The sequence below is a fragment of the Babylonia areolata genome, chromosome 11 (genome assembly GCF_041734735.1).
Source record: "Babylonia areolata isolate BAREFJ2019XMU chromosome 11, ASM4173473v1, whole genome shotgun sequence".
NCBI classification, from domain to species: domain Eukaryota; kingdom Metazoa; phylum Mollusca; class Gastropoda; order Neogastropoda; family Buccinidae; genus Babylonia; species Babylonia areolata.
Genome location: NC_134886.1, coordinates 40,371,125 through 40,392,025, shown reverse-complemented (window position 1 = coordinate 40,392,025; position 20,901 = coordinate 40,371,125). Strand labels below are relative to the sequence as shown.

At 41.1% G+C, this 20,901-nt stretch overlaps 2 protein-coding genes across 2 annotated transcripts in view; both read right to left on the bottom strand.

The window, feature by feature from the left end:
- The window catches only part of LOC143287728 (sialin-like), a 20,105-nt gene extending 15,945 nt beyond the window's left edge, over positions 1–4,160 (bottom strand). The window contains exons 1-3 of the mRNA XM_076595967.1: positions 4,036–4,160; positions 1,694–1,873; positions 366–508 (exon numbers count right to left, since the gene is read on the bottom strand). Of these exons, the coding sequence (XP_076452082.1) occupies positions 366–508; positions 1,694–1,873; positions 4,036–4,081 (369 nt within the window). The 5' untranslated portion in view covers positions 4,082–4,160. The remainder of the gene's footprint in view (positions 1–365; positions 509–1,693; positions 1,874–4,035) is intronic.
- Positions 4,161–11,527: 7,367 nt separating this feature from the next.
- The window catches only part of LOC143287727 (sialin-like), a 29,087-nt gene continuing 19,713 nt past the window's right edge, over positions 11,528–20,901 (bottom strand). Inside the window, exons 9-13 of the mRNA XM_076595966.1 lie at positions 20,451–20,603; positions 19,420–19,552; positions 18,664–18,814; positions 17,794–17,884; positions 11,528–12,305 (exon numbers count right to left, since the gene is read on the bottom strand). Coding sequence (XP_076452081.1) covers positions 12,096–12,305; positions 17,794–17,884; positions 18,664–18,814; positions 19,420–19,552; positions 20,451–20,603 — 738 coding nt within the window. The 3' untranslated portion in view covers positions 11,528–12,095. The remainder of the gene's footprint in view (positions 12,306–17,793; positions 17,885–18,663; positions 18,815–19,419; positions 19,553–20,450; positions 20,604–20,901) is intronic.

Below are 20,901 nucleotides of genomic sequence, written 5' to 3'. Positions count from 1 at the left end.
TCAAGCACACTGCAACACATAGTAGATCTCTAGGTCTGCAAAGAGTGAGTCTTGCCAGTAAGTAAAATAAGCCCTCCCCAAAACAGAGTGCATGTGCACAAATGAATACACAGGCTGACCCTGTTAAAAAAAAATCGCTATAATATAAACTATGTTTCAGTTCTAAATCAATGTATATTATTCTGGAATGTGCACAAAATTGGATTCAGGCATTGGAGATAAGGCTGACGAGGATGATAATAATGATGATGATCGTGACAGATACAGTAATTATTATGGGAATGAAGTCGACAACGAAGCCGAATTTGACGATGACGACGATGACGATGATGACGAGGCTGTCATCTGTTAATGAAACCACTGACCTGGTCCTGCTGGGTCACATCCAGACTTTGCTGAAGGTCTCCCCCACACTGACTGTCCTCCTCTGTTCCCCCATCTGCACCACTCATCCCTCCGTCTGCTGCCTCCCTCCCTGATTCCCTCTCTGACAATGGACCGGCTACAGCTACACACACACACACACACACACACACACACACACACACACACACACACACACACACACACACACACACACACACACACACACACACACACACACACACACACACACACACACACACACACACACACACACACACACACACACACACACGAATGCACGCATGTGCGCACATGACAGTCACTCTCTCTCTCTCTCTCTCTCTCTCTCTCTCTCTCTCAGTCAGTTTGGACAATTTAATGGATACGTTCAGAGACATAAACTCAAACGCTTGTGAAAATGTAAGGAAAGAAAATCCTGATTAAAACTTGATGAATAAATTATTGGTCTTGCAGTGTGACTGTTTCCAGCTAAATGTGAAAATTTTCTGATGAGACAGATTTGGAATTGTATGAACTTCTGTCTTTGTATGACATATAACTGGTCACATGTCGTGGTATCCATGTCATGATGATTTGCACAGTGCTAGTATCTTTATTTCGTTATATTACTTTTTCGCAAGTACAAACCCTTTTCCCACCCTGTCCTTTTGTGAATGGGTCAATTGGACCTGACCACAATAATTCTTTCGTTCGTTCGTTCGTTCGTTCGTTCCTTCTCTCTCTCTCTCTCTCTCTCTCTCTCTCTCTCTCTCTCTCTCTCTCTCTCTCTCTCTCAGTCAGTCAGTTTGGACAATTTAATGGATACGTTCAGAGACATAAACTCAAACGCTTGTGAAAACGTAAGGCAAGGAAATCCTGATTAAAACTTGATGAATTGGTCTTGCAGTGTGACTGTTTCCAGCTAAATGTGAAAATTTTCTGATGAGACAGATTTGGAATTGTACGAACTTCTGTCTTTGTATGACATATAACTGGTCACATGTCGTGGTATCCATGTCATGATGATTTGCACAGTGCTAGTATCTTTATTTCGTTATATTACTTTTTCGCCAGGACAAACCCTTTTCCCACCGTCCTTTTGTGAATGGGCCAATTGGACCTGACCACAATAATTCTTTCGTTCGTTCGTTCCTTCGTTCGTTCCTTCTCTCTCTCTCTCTCTCTCTCTCTCTCTCTCTCTCTCTCTCTCTCTCTCTCTCTTTTTCTTTCTCTGTCTCTTTGTATGTCTCTCCCGTCCACACAAACGCACACACACACGCGCGCACGCACACACACACACACACACACACATGAACCGAACTATTACCTGAAGCTGTCAGGTAGGGCGGACTGGTTCCGTTGGCAACAAAGGATGATAAATTCTGATCAGGGATTCGAACCATACAGATGATAGCCACACTCAGGTTCACCCGAGCAACATACACGAACAGGAAACCGAAAAATGCCAGCGTGCTCAGATTCCAGCGCTGGGAGCATAGTGTTGGCACTGGCAGACAGAAAGACATACGAAACTGTACACACACATACGTCCAACCAGTCATGTGCCCTCGCGCACTAACACATGATACATACTCGTGCACAAATGTGCAGTAGCACACAAGCCCCCCCCCCCCCCTCCTCTCCCCCTTTCAGACACACATATCACAGATACACAGACACAGATACAGACACAGGCACGTACTCTCTCTCTCTCTCTCGCTTACACACACACACACACACACACACACACACACACACACACACACACATACACACACAAACACACACACTCATACACACACATAAGTCCGATCCTTCTCCATGTCCTAACTCTCTCACCAAACACACTTACCTTTATATGTGTGTGGGTGGGGATTGCGCGTGCAAGTGTGTGTGTGTGTGTGTGTGTGTGTGTGTGTGTGTGTGTGTGTGTGCGTGCGTGCGTGCGTGTGTGTGTGTGTGTTTGGAGAGAGAGAGAGAGAGAGAGAGAGATGGAGAGAGAGAGAGAGAGAGAGAGAGAGAGAGAGAATATACAAGTAACTAAGAAGTATCATCAAAATATTAACACTGACAACTAATCACATTTCCAGATGCGTTGGGACAGAGAACACTTAGAGAATGGGTGAACATAACATATTGTATGATTAGAATTAACAGTCCATAACTAAATTTCTGAAAAAGTAAACCAAATTTCAGTTTGATATTAAAATATTTCAATATGTTTGATCTTAACAGTTTAACACTTCAATACTCCTCATCACAAGGCATAAAATATATCTCTACACTAGCTTCCATGTCTACTTCAAAATCATTATCAGAAGGAAAACGAGGAACAGAAGAAATATTACTTTTCTAATATCATTTTAGTACCCTTAGTAATACTCAGTGTCTTCGAAATACCCCCAGTATAGCTCATAGCCCTAGTATGTGTGTCAATATTTCCAGTGTATCTAACATAGTACAAGATAAAATGAAATAAAAACCACCATTCTTCCGAAGTGCACAAAAGGGAATGCCCAGCGTTTTCCCGCTACCCTTATATTGCTTATAGCCCCTGGTATATGTCACACATTTCCGTTATATCGAAACTAAAATAGGACAAAATGAAATAAACAACTGTCATTCTTCCGCAGTGCACAAAAGAAGGAATATTTCATTCATCACCAGCTGAGGGAAGGAGAACTGTCATCACCACCCTGCTGGCAGAGGAAATGACGTGGGGACCAGGATCTGAATGCAGCCTTCGACAGGGACTAGAGCTGATGGGTAGCTAATTGATTGACGTGGGCGTCACCTCAGGACATTGTTGGGCTGAGGGTGTGACACAGACTGACAGGACCAGCCTTTAAGAAGAGGACTGGGAGGGCAATGTATGTTGCCTTAGAAGACAGTGTAAACAAAAACAACAACACCAACAACAAAAATGAACGTGTTGAAATTTCGCATGGAAATGGACCTGCTTTTGCATGAACCCCCTTCGTGTGTACACGCAAGCAGAAGATCAAAGCACGTACGTTAAAGATCACGTAATTCATCCAGCGTTCGGTGGGTATAGAAAGAAGAACATACCCAGCATGTACATCACCGAAAACGGAGTATGACTGCTTACTTGACGGGTTAAAAGCGGTCATACACGTGTAAAAGCCCACTCGTGTACATATGATGAACGTGGGAGTTGCAAACCCACAAACGAAGAAAAAGTATAGAAATAGCTTGAGTTGGCTCAAAGAAACAAATACGAATAGAATGGCGCCATATGAAATAATATGACAAACCAAAACACATGCCTAAAGTATGATCATTATTTTCAAACACATAAACGCTGTCCCCATTCATCCTTCCGGCATTCTCAAGGCTCGATCCGTGTTGGGTTTGTGCGAAGGCCATGCATAATCATGCTTGTTTCTTTTCTGATCAACAGCTGATGTGGTGCAACATATATGGACTAGTCTGCACCATTTAAATCATTGTAAACTGAACCTGAAAACCGTCAAGTTTCTGAACTAATCTACTAGAAAACGAAAACAAAAAACCAGTACAATCGTATTTTTTCGATGAAAGCAGGCTTAAACACCTTCATGTTTCAAACGAGTTACCCATAAACAGAAAAAACCCACAAAAAAGCAAAAAAAAAAAATCATTGAATTATAGGTGACACCAGTCCAGTACCTTTTGCTTTATCCAGCGGTGTCTCGTCACCCCTTGTGTTGCTCATTGTCAACAATAAATTTTCAACACTTGTAAAAACAGTCAGCCGCTGATGCAGTCTGATGCCGGCTCACAGTTAGTTGTTGATTGTTCCTCTGCCCGCTAGCGGTCGACGGAAAAATGGACCTCGGACCAGGACATTAATGCATTCATCCACAGGAATCATGTGTAGCTTACCTAATAGTCCGCAAGGGCGAGGGGGTTACTGTGCAAGCCCCCCCCCCCCCTCCCCGCCCCGCCTGTCCCCCCAAACTTCGCCTCCCCCCTCTCCCCTGCAGCAATGAAATAGACTAGTCTTAAAATGTTCTTCGGTGTCTGCTGAACTCATTTTTACATGTTCCCACATGTTAAAAATTGGGACACACATTCAGAGTTACTGTCCGTGGCACAAAGGTACTCTCTCGTGCCCCGGTCAATGAAATTAAGACAAGCTCAAATTCACACCCTCATACATCGTATTCGTATAAAGGAAACCACCACGTATTATATGTTTTCTTTTTTTCAACGGAGTCTTTTCCACCCGAATAAATATCCAGAATTAAGATATCTTCATTCAATCAAGCGGACTATATAGACGAGGACGAATTATAGGTCGAGGCTGGGAAACACAGGGGTCAAATAGGAGGAGTGTGGGAACGTGAGAGGTGAGAGGAAAGGTGAATTATACGGGATGGGAGGGGTGGTGGGGTAGTTGGTTGGTTGGGGATGGTGGTGGTGGAGGTGAATAAACGAATAATGGCGATAGGAGAAATGTGACTTGGTGAGTGAAGGTGATGATGTGTGGAAAGATAACGGATGAAGACACTGGTTGATCAGTTATGATACAGACAGGACTGAAGGGGAGAAGTTGGTGGATTGATTGATTGATATGGATACTTATATAGCGCCTATCTTCGGTCGCAGACCAAGCTCAAAGCGCTTTACAAACACGGAGTCATTTACACAACAGGCTGCCTACCTGGGTAGAGCCGACTGACGGCTGCCATTGGGCGTTCATCATTCGTTTCCTGTGTCATTCAATCAGATTTCAGGCACGCACACCTACACACTCAAGCAAACATGTGACATTTAACATTTTACGTGTATGACCGTTTTGTTTATTTACCCCGCCATGTAGGCAGTCATACTCCGTTTTCGGGAGTGTGCATGCTGGGTATGTTCTTGTTTCCATAACCCAGCGAACGCTGACATGGATTACAGGATCTGTTACGTGCGTATTTGATCTTCTGCTTGCGTATACACACGAAGGTGGTTCAGGCACTGGCAGGTCCGCACATATGTTGACCTGGGAGATCGGAAAAAAATATCCACCCTTTACCCACTAGGCGCCACCGAGATTCGAACCCGGAAGCCTCAGATTGAAAGTCCAACAAGTGGACAAGTTGGTGGAGGAAGGGCAGGAAGAGAGAAAGCAAGTGGGGTGGAGTGGGAGAAACATCAGCAATGCCTTACTCACTTTTTGTACATTTGAGGTAAAAATGAAACAAACAGTTTCGAAAAAAACACACGTTTATTTCTAAACGGATGTGTGTGTGTGTGTGTGTGTGTGTGTGTGTGTGTGTGTGTGTGTGTGTGTGTGTGTGTGTGTGTGTGTGTGTGTGTGTGTTTGCGTGCGTGCGTGCGTGTGTGTGTGTGTGTGTGTGTGTGTGTGTGTCTGTGTGTCTGTGTCTGTGTCTGTGTATCTGTGTGTGTCTGTGTGTGCGCGCGCGTGTGTTTCTGCCCTTCTGTCAGTTTGTATGACTGTCTATGAAAGCAAAGAGAAAAACATAATTTAGCTTGACCACTGTTGTGAAAAGCATAACCTTAAGGGCAAAATTCCGTAAGTCATAAAACAGCTCCATGACATTGGTGTGAGAGCACATGACTGAGCTTATTAAGAGGCACACAGCAGTGATATAATGTCATGTCTTGTCAACCAGCTGTACGTGATCTGTCATACAGGATAAACAGAATGAGAGAGATAAGAAAAGGAGAGACGCAAACAGAAGAAAAAGAAAAGAAGAAAAGAGAAGGGGGGTATAATGGAGAAAAGTCCAAAAAGTTTATGAAAGTGAAACGAAGGTGAATTTTTTTTTAGTTTAAGTGTAACACTCGCCATTTACATAAGTGAGATTGTGGCAGGTTCTTGCATGTGTGCAGCTAGATGACATATCTTTACTGGGTGGGAGATGAGATGTTGATATGTGAATGGCGCCATACTGGTCAGAAACAGTTACGAAATAGTTCGTTTATCGTTTATTTATTGACATCTAAGATGATGATATTAGACTGAAAATAAATAATATTATTATCATTATTATTAGTTACTACTAGTAATAGTAGTAGTAGTAGTAGTATTTGGATTACTATCATTTCTATCATAATGATAATTGTTATTATTAATTAGAAATCGACATTTCTGTATATTCGAATGAAAAGGGGGGCGGTTGAGGTGGAGGGGAGGCAAGGGAGAGGGGACTAAGAAAGGAAGAGAGAGAGAGAGAGAGAGAGAGAGAGAGAGAGAGAGAGAGAGAGAGAACAGAATGTGGAAAAGATAGAGTAAAACATGTAAAATGGAGAGGGTGAGTGTCAGTGATTGGAGAAAGAAAAAACAACAACATAATATTGGAAGGGTGTGTATGAGGCGAGACGGGGGAAGCGGGCTTTGGACCAAAAAAAAAAAAAAAAAAAATCAATAATCAAATATTGTATGCACTACTTGTGTAGATTATTATTTGAAAGGAGGTTCATGTGGGGACCTACAATGAACAACTAACTGGACTATTCGACACAATACTAGCTAATTTTAATAAAGAACAGTTCGAAATATATAACTTTTTTCAAAAAAATGTTACGAAATGGATTAAATGGACTGGACAGCATGTATGGAGGAAAGAGACAGAGAGGTGGCACAATAGCGAGGCCTCCATTTTAAATTTTGAAATAAACATTTTGATATGGTGGGGGGAGAAAACGGGAGGTGGTGGATGTGGAGGAGATGGTGGTGGTGGCTGTGGTGGCAGTGTGTGTGTGTGTGTGTGTGTGTGTGTGTGTGTGTGTGTGTGTGCGTTCTTGAGTGTGTGTGTGCCTGAGAGTATTTGTGTGGGTATACATGAGAGAGAGAGAGAGAGAGAGAGAGAGAGAGAGAGAGAGAGAGAGAGAGAGAGAGAGAGAGAGAGAGAATCTTTCCAACAAAGATCTTCAAATACATGTGTCCTGTGTCATATGACCTATGTATGACGAAGGAGGGGGGTGGGGGGTATGAGCGTATGCATGTGTGCGCGCGTGAGAGTGCCTGTGTATGCGTGTGTGCGTGTATGTGTGCATGTGTACATGCGTACATGCGCGCGCGCGAGTGTGTGTGTGTGTTTGTGTGTGTGTATTTGTGTATGCGTGTGTGCGTGTGTGTGTGCGTGCGTGCGCGCGCGTGTGTGTGTGTGTGAGAGAGAGAGAGAGAGAGAGAGAGAGAGTGTGTGTGTGTGTGTGTGTGTGTGTGTGTGTGTGTGTGTGTGTGTGTATGTGTGTGTGTGTGTGTGTGTGTGTGTGTGTGTGTGTGTGTGTGTGTGTGTGTTCCTTGGAAGTTCCATCTGATTGACTAATTTGCCTGAGCTTGTTGAAAGTCATCATATTTTTGTTTTCTTTTTTGACATGTGCCATATGCTGAGAGTGATACTATCATATCCTCACTCTGTCTGATAACAAAGAGAAGGAAAGTGGAAGAATGGTTAAGACGCTTATCTGCCAATACAGTGTCCGTAAAGGTCTGGGTTCGAATCCCGCTCTCGCCCTTTCTCCCAAGTTTGACTGGAAATTCGAACTGAGCGTCTAGTCCTTCGGATGAGACGATAAACCGAGGTCCCGTGTGCAGCAGGCACTTGGTGCACTGAAAGAGAACTCATGGCAACGATAATGATGTCCTCTGACAACATTATGTTGAAGAAATCCACTCTAATTGGTACACAAATTTCTACACTCAAGGCCTGACTAAACGCGTTGGTTTATGGTGCTGCTCAAGCATCTGCTTGGTAGATGTGGTTTAGTGTATATGGATTTGTCCAAACGCATTGACGCCTTGAAAACTGAAACTGAAAACAAAAATACGTAGGTTTTGAAAGTGAATCACCAGTCAGTAGTATTGGTGATATCCATGTTCGATCAGAGAACACCACTGATCCCGAATCCCATTCATAGCAAACGTACCCAATCATCTCTCAAACTGCTATCTCAAAACCACTCTGACACAGTGTACAATGTACTACACAATGACCACAATGGCCAAACGATCATAGACGTAAAATGTTACCTGTCTGTCTGAGTCTGTTTGTGAGCGTGCCTGAAATCTGAATGACACAGGAAACGAATGATGAGCGCCCAATGGCAGCCGTCAGTCGGCTCTAAGAAGGTATGAAAAAAACACAGTGACAGACAAACAAAACTGAACCATTACTTTACTCTCCAGCCAAGCACCTACATTACCAACTGATTTCCACTGCAGCCTGCCAGGAGTCGCTGAAACGGAAATTTGTTCCTCACATTTTTGACCATGCTTCATTTTCTAACCGCTATCCACCACTCGAAATAATGCCAGCTGTCTTCGGGATACACTGCAGCGAGGTAGTCACTGGGATATGAGTGATGTCTATGAGCCCTCATACTGGACAGTTGCTTAGAGAGACAACGGAAAGGTAAACAGGCAAAGGCAGAGAAGAAACGAAAGAAAATGCAATAAGAGAGAGACAGAGAAATAGACAAACAGACGGAGATTAATACACACGGGCAGGAGAAAGAGAAAGAGAAACGTTTACTGAAATCGATTGCAAACTGATCTGTTACACAATGAAAATGCTGAAGAGCTGTAGAGGGGTGGAGGGGTGGACTGTCTGTTGCTGAGATACACATCACTGTCTTTCTTTCCAGAAGCAATGTTCTTTTGTCTCCAGAACATTGTCACAAATATATGATGTGACATTACTTCTCTTATAGGGACACTTAGAGGATACACCTAGACTCACAATCACTCACAAGCATGCGCACATTATCCATCACAAACACATGCACAGGCACACACACAGACACACACACAGACACACAGACACACACACACACACACACACTCACACACACACACACACACACACACACACACACATATCTCTCTCTCTCTCTCTCTCTCTCTCTCTCTCTCTCTATATATATATATATATATATATATATATATATACATGAAATTTCCCCCAAGGTAAAAAAACTTGAGTTAGGGGTGACAATTTTAGCACCAGTCAATATTCACAACATGATCCGTATGTGAAGACAGCCACGAAGACAGGCAGAGTCCATCTCACTCCCATCCAGAAGCCCAAGTGTGGAGGAAACAGCCTCCCACACGGGTCCCATCTGTATCCCGTTCTGGCGGTACACCCAGCTGTCCCACTTGGGATGGCAAAGACGTACAAGTCACGTCCCTGTACTCCGTCACTGCTGTGACACCCGATGCTCACGTGGGAGTTAATTTGCTTCTTTCTTGTTTGTCTGCATCTGTTGCTTCTCTCTCTGGGTGTGGAGGAGGAGTGGTGCTGTGGAGATTGGGAAAGGGTGAAGTTTGGTAACAGGAACAGATGTGTATTGAAGGGAACAGAGAGAGGCGGAGAAATAAGCTTGAAGCAGGAAGGGGGTTGTGCGGGGGTGTGGGGGGAGGGGCAGAAAGAGACTGTTGGGATGAGAGAGAGAAAAACAAAAAAAGATGCATTAAAACAGAGAGAGAGAGAGAAAAAAAAGAGCAAGCTAAGGAGAGAGCAACAGAGACACACAGAGAGAGACAGAGAGACAGGCAGACTGAGAGACAGACAGATATAATGTCAAATATGGAGAGACATAGAGACATATATGACAGAGAAAGATGGGACAACCCCCCCCCCCCCCCCCCCCCCCCGAGAAATGTAGACGGAGACAAAGTGTGTACCACAGAGAGAGAGAGTGTGTGTGGGGGGGAAGCTGTATATGTGTGCACGAGCACATATGAGACTACACACACACACACACACACACACACACACACACACACACACACACACTGACACATGCATGGACACACACACACATGCACACACATACTCTGGGTGTGGAGGAGGAGTGGTGCTGTGGAGATTGGGAAAGGGCGAAGTTTGGAAGGAGGAACAGATGTGTATTGAGGGGAACAGAGAGAGGCGAAGGAATGAGAGCTAAGCAGGAGGGGGATTGGGGTGCAGAAAGAGATAAAAACAGAGAGAGAGAAGACGTTGAGAGATAAAGAAAAAAAGAAAGAAAGTAAGAGCAAGCAAGACAGAGAGAGAGAGGGGGGAGGGAGAGACATACAGACAGACATACAGACAGAGACAGAGACAGATACACAGAAAGAGGGGGAGAAGTTACACACACACACACACACACACACACACACACACACACACACACACACACACACACACTTGCCTGGAGAAAAGCTTTATTCCAAAATATGCTGACGTATATCTGTATGAACAACCTTTGGACCATGGTTACTTTCATTACAACAAGCTTCTGCCTATTTGGAAACCCGAATCCAAATAATTAGGTCAACAGCAACAAACAACAGCAGCAACAACAGCAGCAACACCCAGTATTATTATGATTCCTCCTCCTCCACCTCCTCTTACTACTACTACTACTGCTGTTACTACTACTTCTACTACTACTGCCTATTTTGTTTAGCAGCAGATTCCATTTCCCAAACAGAGAGAGAGAGAGAGAGAGAGAGAGAGAGAGAGAGAGAGAGAGAGAGAGAGAGAGAGAGAGAGAGAGAGAGAGAGAAACACCAACAGCAAAAAAAACATGCACACAAATTCTAGTTTAATTATATCCAGGGAGATGTTGAAGATTTCATTTCCATTCTCTCCTATTCGAGTGAGCACAATGCAAATAACAAACAACAAATGATAAACTTGCTCTGTGATCCTACTGAATGTAAACTGAATATTGATATCCGCATTCGAAAATATATCTGCAATGACCACATATATTTTTACTACATTTTTTGTTTTTGTTGGGTTTATTGCAAGAAGTTCCAATTTACAGTAGTAAGCATGTACATTGCGTAATACATTCTGCAATGCTTTGTTCGTGTCTGAGAATATAAATGTATCAACTGCAGAAGACAAATAAGATGACAAGATAAATGATCTAGATAACTGGTTAACATATTTATAGGAAAAAAAACAACAACAACTTTGCAATCTAAAACATGCATTGTTAATCTGGAAATTATCATTCTTGATCACTGAAAGACATTGTGAACGATACAGGATAGAGTGTATCACCTTGTCAGACTAGCAAAATTTAAAAAAACAAACCCAGTAAAAACAAACAACAACAAAAAAACAAACAAACAAACAAACAAACCAAAAAAACAAACAAAAAAAAAAAAAAAAACAAAAACAAAAAACAAAAAAAAAAAAAAAAAAAAAAACGCTAAAGAAATTCCTTTTTTGATGAAATCATTTTTTTTTCCCCATTCACGTTTTTTTGCTTTGAAAGCACAAGCCAAAAAAAGTTCTAAGCTATAATTATGTTGTTGCATTTCTACAATCAACAAAAGCAAAAAATAATCGTTTGTACTGATAGAGAAATATCACCAAATGACATTCAAACTAAGACATTTACCTATTGTAGAATGCATTTTTTTTCTGAAACTGGAATGATTTTCAGAAACATTTTATATGTTTCAAGAAAAGTAAACTCTATTATAAAAAGAAAACAACAAAACCACCAGAAGTAATTAGCTTCCCATGCAGCTCAACAAATTACGCCTCTGTAATTATGACAGTCCCGTTTCTCTCCCTTTTCTTTTTTATGAGGGATCAAAAAGCCAGTCAACCAAACTTTTGATACAAGTCACACATGAAACAACATCTCATCTGGTGTTTCCATTGAACACACCCAAGTTATCAGTAGAATGTGGTTCAAGGGCATCCACGGTTATCGTTCATTTTGTACCGTCTTCACTGAGATCCACCCTTCTCTGTCATCAATCAGAGTGGTTTTTCTTCGGTAGCACCATTCACAGAGGTGTTTTCCTTCCCCGCTGTGTGGTCTGCTATCATCTCAATGTCATATTCCTCCTCTGGAGGTGTGGCCCAGCTCTGTACCTGTCCCTCTGCCAACAGGCCAAAGATGAGGGCTCCCACCACCTGCACCCCGGCACAGACGAAGAAGACTGTGCGCCACTCCTCGGCTGTTCTCTGTGGAGGAGATCCATGACGGACAACGGAATAATCACAGATCAGATCACAGATTACGATGATAACTGATTTTGCCAAGAAATGATATACCATGAATTTGGCGTGCTTTGACCCAAGCGTACCGTTGCAGAACAGGGGAAGCACACACATTACAGGCATGCATAAAAAGCACAGTTGAAAATAAGTTGATTATCACTGTATGTGGGAGTCATTAAAACAACCACTGTCGTGATAATCCAGTAATGAAGAAACAAGGAAAACACACACACACACACACACACACACACACACACACACACACACACACACACACACACACACACACACACACACACACACACCAAACATAGAAAGAAAAAAAGAAAGAAAAAGAAACACCACTCCGTAGATGTTGACGACAATCCCCAACAATAGGCAAATAGTAGAAATGTCACTTAGAAAAACAAAGCTTTAGCAATGTCACCGGAGACCAGTACGTTCATCTGTCAGTATCATGTCTCCGTTTTAATGTATCCTGTCACGTAATAACATAGTACCTGCATTGAAAACATCCTTTTTATTTTTCATGAGTAACCACAGGTGTTTATTCTGACTCCATGCTCTTTGTAGGTCTCTGGGTGTAAGAAACTTGGCAACTTAAGTTTAACGTTGTGGAATTGCCTTTTCATCGCAGTGGAGTATTCATACTCCTTTTATAGCTGGCAAACTGTGCTCACGAGACTGAAGAACTTCCCACAGAATGATAGATCAATGAACGATTTTTGAACTACTTGTGTCCATGTGGAATGGTATCCCGGTAAGAGAGTGTAGACGTGAGGATTATGATGCTGTGTTCTTGTATTGTTTAGTCTTCCCTTCCGTTTTAATGTTCAGGTTATAATTATGTAGTAAGGTTCTGTGTGCCCCCCCATCCCCCCTCCCCCTCCGCCCCTCCCTCCCCCACCCTTTTTTCTTCTCTTTTTTTTCTTTTTTTTTTCAAGAAACAATAACATCTATGTCTCAAAACTGATTCACATTCTGCATCATTTGGTGTGCGTTTTTGTTTTTGTTTTTGTTGTTTTTTTGCATTCATCAACTCATCCACATCATCCATACGTGAAAAAAAGAAACATGTCACTCTGATCAGATTTTAGAAGTCATGTTTTAGGCGGATCCTTCATAAAAGGCTACGTTTCACACCAATCTTCGCAACGTGTCCAGGTTCTCTTCTGTGCAAATATCACTGGATAAGGTACAAAGAAGATTTTACAACTTTTATGGCTTAGAAATAAATGTATAGTAATCCTGTGTTTCTGAAGAATTTTAAAATGAACTGGAATCCACCACACTTTAAAGTTCTGTGCCCTTGGGTCACAAATGACCCGCGTAAAATGGCAGAACTAAATATGACAGACAAATCCCATGAAACAAAAAAAAAACTATTTAATGAATGATTGAAAAGATATATAATACCACTAGGAAGAGTAGTTATTCTTAAGTCACTTACATTATCCAAGTCAACATACTTATGGATTATGTTTCCAAACACACCAGACGACAGTATTCATAATCTGCTAAGAAACATTGTTTTGATTTTGCATGGGACATAAAAGAGGCAAATCAATAGATCAACAACACTGCATATTTTTTTTCAAAACGGAGGTGTAGTATTCAAGACATTCCGTCGTATATAAAATCCCTGAAACTCATTATGGTTGAAAACATGCTGCACTCAGTCATTTAGTTCTGAATGGAAAATATATTGATAAAAGAATGTCCAGAGGCTGGGATACTACAGGAATATGACCAATAACAGCGAAACTTGGATAAAGAATGAGAAACCCTTTTTGCGTATTTCGCAGTTATTCAGATTTTGTCTAAACCAACCGTTGGTGTACGCGATGAACGAGATGTTTTGATGGATTATTTTTCTTTTTATTTAATAAATTTAATAAAGGCAAAGTTTTGTATTTTAAAGACTTGGTTAGAAAACAAGTGTATTAGGCAATATACATTGTAAAGGAGAATGGAAGATCTGTTTTCAAAATATGATTAATAACTCAGTTTGAATTACAAAATTCTTTGGTTGTGTAAACTCCACTAGAAGTTGTTTAAGAGAAAAGAATATTGCATTAAATAATAACACTCTGGATGACGTCAACTGTAATAAAACTTATAGTATCATGGTAAAAGCTCCAAGAGGAACAGCTTTCTGTTGACAAAGCCCAAATTCTCCACGTCTAGCAATATTGCAGATAGCTATCACGCCCGCTTTCACAGTATAGTTAGGGCCAACCAGACCCAAGTGACAGAGATATCCATTGTTGCACTGGTCAGAAAACGTGAGCAACAATGTCAAAGACGCATGCGTAAAGTGTGTTGTGTGCTGTGTGTGCTAATCTCTCTATTTTAGCCCAAATCAGACTCAAGACTGGGCTGGAGCCGGCCACGGGCTGAAACAATTCCACAGCAACAGCTGTTCACGTCCTCTAGGTGAGGTTCAAACTAGCATTTTCTCAATCATCAGTGGACAAAGCTCACCACTTCACCACGGTCGTTGTTCATTTCATTTCCCTATGTATTTTTGTTAGTCTGTAGATATGCCTTTTTTTCTTTCTTTCTTTTTTTCAGTGTAACTATATTATCTGGTGCAGAATCAGAACCAGAATCAATTTTAATGTCGATTAAACCTGAACAAGGTTTATAAGACACACGTGCAAAGTTACATGAAACCAGGCACAAAAAGCAAAACAAAATAGATAAATATTGAAAAACAGATTGAATCACTCCTGTACGCTACAGCGTTTTTGGCAGCAGTTACTGACAAATTTCCCAAACAGTCCCACAAGTTTGTCTTCCAGTATTAGCTGACTGGGTTTATATATACACTTGTGTATTTATGTCACCACGATGCATTTTTTTCTCAATGCCTGACAAAGCGCGTTGGGTTACGCTGCTGGTCAGGCATCTGCTTGGCAGATGTGGTGTAGCGTATATGGAATTGACCGGACGCAGTGACGTCCCCTTGAGCTACTGATACTGATACTGATATAGACCTATTTCGGTTACCTCCCACGTTGGGAAAGTCATGGAGAAAATTGTAAATATTAGAATGGTATATTACTGTGACAAAAATAACATAATTCTGTCAGCTCAAACTGGATTCCGGAAAGGAAGATTTACAACTGATCATCTGACCCGTCTCACTGCCCAAATTAATAAAAAAAAAAAAAAAAAAGGTTTCTAAGCGAAAACGTATCCTTGCGTCCTTCGATCTTACTGAATCTTACGACCGAGTGTGGCATAGCAGACTGTTATTCAAGCTGAAACAAATTGGTCTGTCGGGTCATGTTTATGACTATGTTAAATCCTTTTTAAGTGGGAGATATATAGTGGCAAAAGTGGGAGTAACTTAATCAACCTCTAGGCCTATAAACATGGGAATCCCGCAGGGTTCCATTATTTCTCCATTGTTGTTCAACATTATGCTTTATGATTTACACACATGTTTTTCATCATCTACCAAGCTGGCTCAATATGCGGATGATATTGCTAATATAGATTCAGACATCCTTGAGGAAAAGGACAAGCCTACATTACATCAATTATGTACAGAAACATTTTCAGGGTGAACTCGATAGACTGAGTAGCTATATGCACTCTAATGGTTTTTGAGTTTTCTGAAGAAAGAACACATTTGATCCTCTTTAATAATGGTTATAATCCCAGCAAACTACCACGATTTTGGGGGGGAGAACGTGAAATATTTTTCAAGTCGGAAATAAAATTTCTTGGGATCCTATTTACTTCAAAACTAAACTGGAAGAAACACATTGATTCAATAGTGAATAAAGAAGTTACAAGTTTAAATTTCTTTAAAAAAAATTAAGTCACTCTCCCTGGTGACAAGACTCCAAAATTCTTTTACATTTAGCCACATTTCTCGTAAGATCAAAAAATCTTCTTTTCTGCTCCGCCGACGTTTCTAAAGAAGCTGCGAATAATTGACAGTAAAGCTGTGAAAATGGCTTTTGGGGTATTGTAGCATACTAAGACCTCAAAAGCCTATAAGCTTGCGGGTATTCTACCACTAGATGAAGTCAGAAAATTAAGTTCTGCTAAATACATTGTGAGATGTACAGCAGTGGATGATTTTGAGGAATTAAATATTAGGTCTGATATTGATTTTCCCAAAAGTGCACACACACACACACACACACACACACACACACACAATAATAATTTACAAACCATTCGCAAATATGTGTCAGATATTTTAAATTCTTAAGACATTGATTTACATGATATGGTACCTCGTGTTCTGGTGCCACCTGTCTCTCCCTGGGAGTTAACAAAAGCAAACGTCAGCATATGTGCTTCTGACACAACAAAAGGAGAATCTCCACGTATAATAGCAGCATCTGTCAGAATTGAATTAGAAGAAAATTTTGATTATCATTTAAAAGTTTACACTGATGGCTCGGTCCTGGATGATAACAGTGCAGGATCTGCTTTTGTCATTCCTGACCTAAAAACAGAAAAATCATATTATTTAGGTTAGGGACATTCAATTTTTACAGCTGAATTGGTAGCCATCCTTATGGCTTTAAATCATCTTGTTGACATATCAATCATAGTAAGTAATATCCTATTTTGTGTTGATTCTCAATCAGTTTTAAAAAGTTTGCTCCTTTTTGAGAATAATCAAAGATAAGATTTATTGTTTGAAATTAGGTATTTATTGCACTCCCTATTTGTGAAGGGTACAAATGTTGATTTTTGTTGAATACCATCCCACACTGGATTCATCTATAACGACCAAGCAGACAGGGTAGCAATAAGGGGAGCAAAGAATCATATAGAGAGTATATTGCCCATTGTCATACAAGAAAATAAGCAATATACTAGAAAGAGACTTATATAGGTGCTTGAATTCAATTCTAAAACCTCGTCAGTTGACTCTCTCAGACTTTGGTCCGATTCGCAGACCAATCCTGAGTTTAGCTCTCAGACTATTATCAAATTTATTACGGACCAAGTATTGTTCTAATGTCAAGTGCATATGCTTTAGTAACATGACGATTAAGCATATAATTTTTTACTTAGCTTGATGAAGCCTTATGTACACGAAAGTGTGTCTTCACAAGTGACTGAGAACGTTGATGTTTTTGACTTTCTTGCATTCATTATCAGTTGTTTCGCTTGTCAGTTTAACGACTTTTCTTTTACGAAGTCCTTTAAGTAATTTTCTGTAATTGTATTTAGATTTTTGTTTTTTCAAATTTCACCCTCATTTCACCCTCATTTCCCATTTTCCCCCAACCCTCCATTCATTCACATCTTCCACCCCTTCTAACCGATAATATTCAAATGTAATCATAAATACTTTAACAAAATGTCTTCAGTCACCGATATGTGTGACGGGACATTAAACAAAAATTCCTCTTACTACTACTAATACTAACACGCAGACACGAGTGCATTTATATTGTATGTCAGTATGACTTACATTTGGAGTTAAGGCCCCTGCTACAAGGGGGGCGATCATTCCAGGAATCGTGGCAGCAGTATTTGTGATTCCAAACAAAACTCCAGCATGTCTGCAAATGAATACAATGAAATTATGTATCAAAATTCTCTCTCTCTCTCTCTCTCTCTCTCTCTCTCTCTCTCTCTCTCTCTCTCTCTCTCTCTCTCTCTTTCTCTCTCTTATTTTCCATTTTATGTATAAACTTGTGCTTTCATGTCACCACGATGCAATTACACGCCACTAACAGGCAGACACGAGTGCATTTATATTGCCGCGACATAACAGTTAAATCGGTTTTCTTACCTATCTTGTAAAAAGAAGAATAAAGAATGTTAAGTTCTAGTTACAATTCCAATGAGGTACCAAGACGTGGTCCATATACGCTAGACCGGCCTTCGCATAAACCCGAGACGCTGGTCAAGCTTTGAGTACGAAAGGAACTTGACACCAATATATGACTCAACGTTGTCGTCGTTATTGTCTCTTCCAGTTGAAAAAAAAAACAAAAAAAACACACCAAAATACGGAGAGGAAGAAGACAGAAAAAAAGAAAAAAACCCAACCGAATAAAGTCCGAAAAAACCCACCGTAAAACCTAAACACAAAAAGACACACAGAGTGAATTATGCAATGAAAGACAATGCTATCAAAATGCAAATATAAAAAAAAACAGATAAACACCTCACCATAAAGCACACACACACATACACACACATAGAAAACACACACACACACACACACACACACACACACACACAACACAAACCACACACACACACACACACACACACACACACACACACAACACAAACCACACACACACACACACACACACACACACACACACACCTGGGTGCAAGGTCAATGTGGTTGGCAGCATAACCAGCACGGTTGAGGGCAGCAAAGCACAGACACAGGGACAGCAGGAAGACTGCCAGGGCCCGCTGAGTGCACGGCATGTAGCCCACCACCACCAGACACACTGCCCCACCCAGGAAGGCTGTCAAGGTTTGTAAAAGAAGAAGAAGAAAACTCAAGACTGACAAATCATTGCACAAGGATGAAGATTGTAGGCATTGCTTAGTCTTTAAATCTACCCATCTGTCACAAGAACAGCAACCACAACAACAGTGACAATGTAATAATAATAATAATAGAAGAAGAAGAAGAAGAAGAAGAAACAGAGCCTTCATTACTCATTTGTCATTCCTGCGACACAACCAAAGCAAAACCGATAGCGCCGGCGGTTGAAGAAGGGAAGATAGAGGGAGATTACCTGTGCATTCGTGTAACATTCCAACTGACAGTTTGCTCACCATCACACACTGGTGTTTGTCGCACTGAAAGATATCTGCTCCAAAATTATTTCATCAAATATCTCACATCCATCGGCATATATATATATATTTTTTTTTTTACGATAGTAAGAATCGATTTCCTGTGTGTTTGTTTGTTCTCCCACTCAGAACAGTGCAGTCTGAAGGTCCATCAATAACACTTCCCACACGCCGAAAAGAAGCACAACAGCAGTAGTAACAGCAATAGTGGTAGCAGTAGCAAACACCAACACTGTACATATGGAGCATTAAAATTATAATGACTCACATGTACACTGCAGCACCTTCCTGGTGGCTTTGGTGCTGAGAATGCCCCGAGCTCTGAGACAGTCGGCCAGCTGACCCACCAGAACTGCCGACACGGCCATACAGAGATAGGGGACTGCTGACAGAGCTCCGTTCTGGGGGAACAAAGAAGGTCAGGTGTAGGGATGGTTTCTGTTCACTGGGCACACTCCTCTTTCCCATGTCCCCCTATCCATTCTACCAGCATGGCATTCCAAGCTCTCCATTCTCCGCAGTCCTCAGCCAGTTTGTTTGTGTCATTCTATCGTCTGTCGACACGTCTGAGATCTCCCTCTTAACTCTTTGCCACCTGTTCGTTCTGTATCATCCCATATTTCTTCGCTCTGCTGGTGTCCATTTAACAGCTTGACATGGGAGTTTTTTTTTTTTTTGTTGTCTTTATTGCGGGAAGCCTCAATACATGTCCCAGCCAGTGAAAACGTCGTCATGAGTCTACTAATTTACATAAAGACAGAAAGAGAGAAAGGGTGAGAAAAACACCGGAGATGCAGGAAAAAAAAGTAAGGAGAAACATAGACGCAGAGAGATCACTCAGAATGATTTGAGATATGTCAACGATGTCCCTGAATGTATAGGTTCATTGATTGAATTCCGTTGAAGTGACATGACGAGATTATTACAAATGCGATAAACATTTCCTTGTTCATGACGTTCATTTAACGGAGGAACAAGCTGATGCACTTACTCTTCCAAGTATCAACCAAAACGAGCAATTTGCTTAACACACACACACACACACACACACACACACACACACACACACACACACACACACACACACACACACACACACACACACACACACACACACACACACACACACACACACACACTAACGAACACATTCATGAAATGGAATTAAAGACAGATAAAAAGAGGTCCGTAATTCTGACTATTTCCAACATGATATGAAAAAACGAAAACAAAACAACAACAACAACAACAACAACAAAAAAAACAAAACAAAACAAAAAACCAAACAAATCATCACACCTTTTTGATGTCGAACTTGAGTACTTCCTTCATAAAGGTTGGGAGAGAGGTGAGCAGAGTGTAGTTGGTGTAGTTGTTACACAGGTGTGCAATGATCACTGCCCACATTGGGCCCGATGTGAATATCCCCCGCCAGGGCGTAGCGATTTTCGCCTGCAGAGTCATACACACATATCTGAAGATAAGACAGTTTCATTCAAAAGTTTACGGTACCGCTGTTGCCATGTCATCGCAAATCTATACCCTGCAACGTACACATCCGAGGACAGATTTATCACATACATTTTGATGCAACGCATTCGCCATCTAACCTTGCACAACCCTACGAACAGATTTTTAACTTTTGACTTCATGCACTTAGTACATAATTGCACTTTTCTCGCTAACAATGCATATAGTCGGTGCTTTTTTTTTAAATATAGAAATATGTCCCCAGCATGTCATAATAATA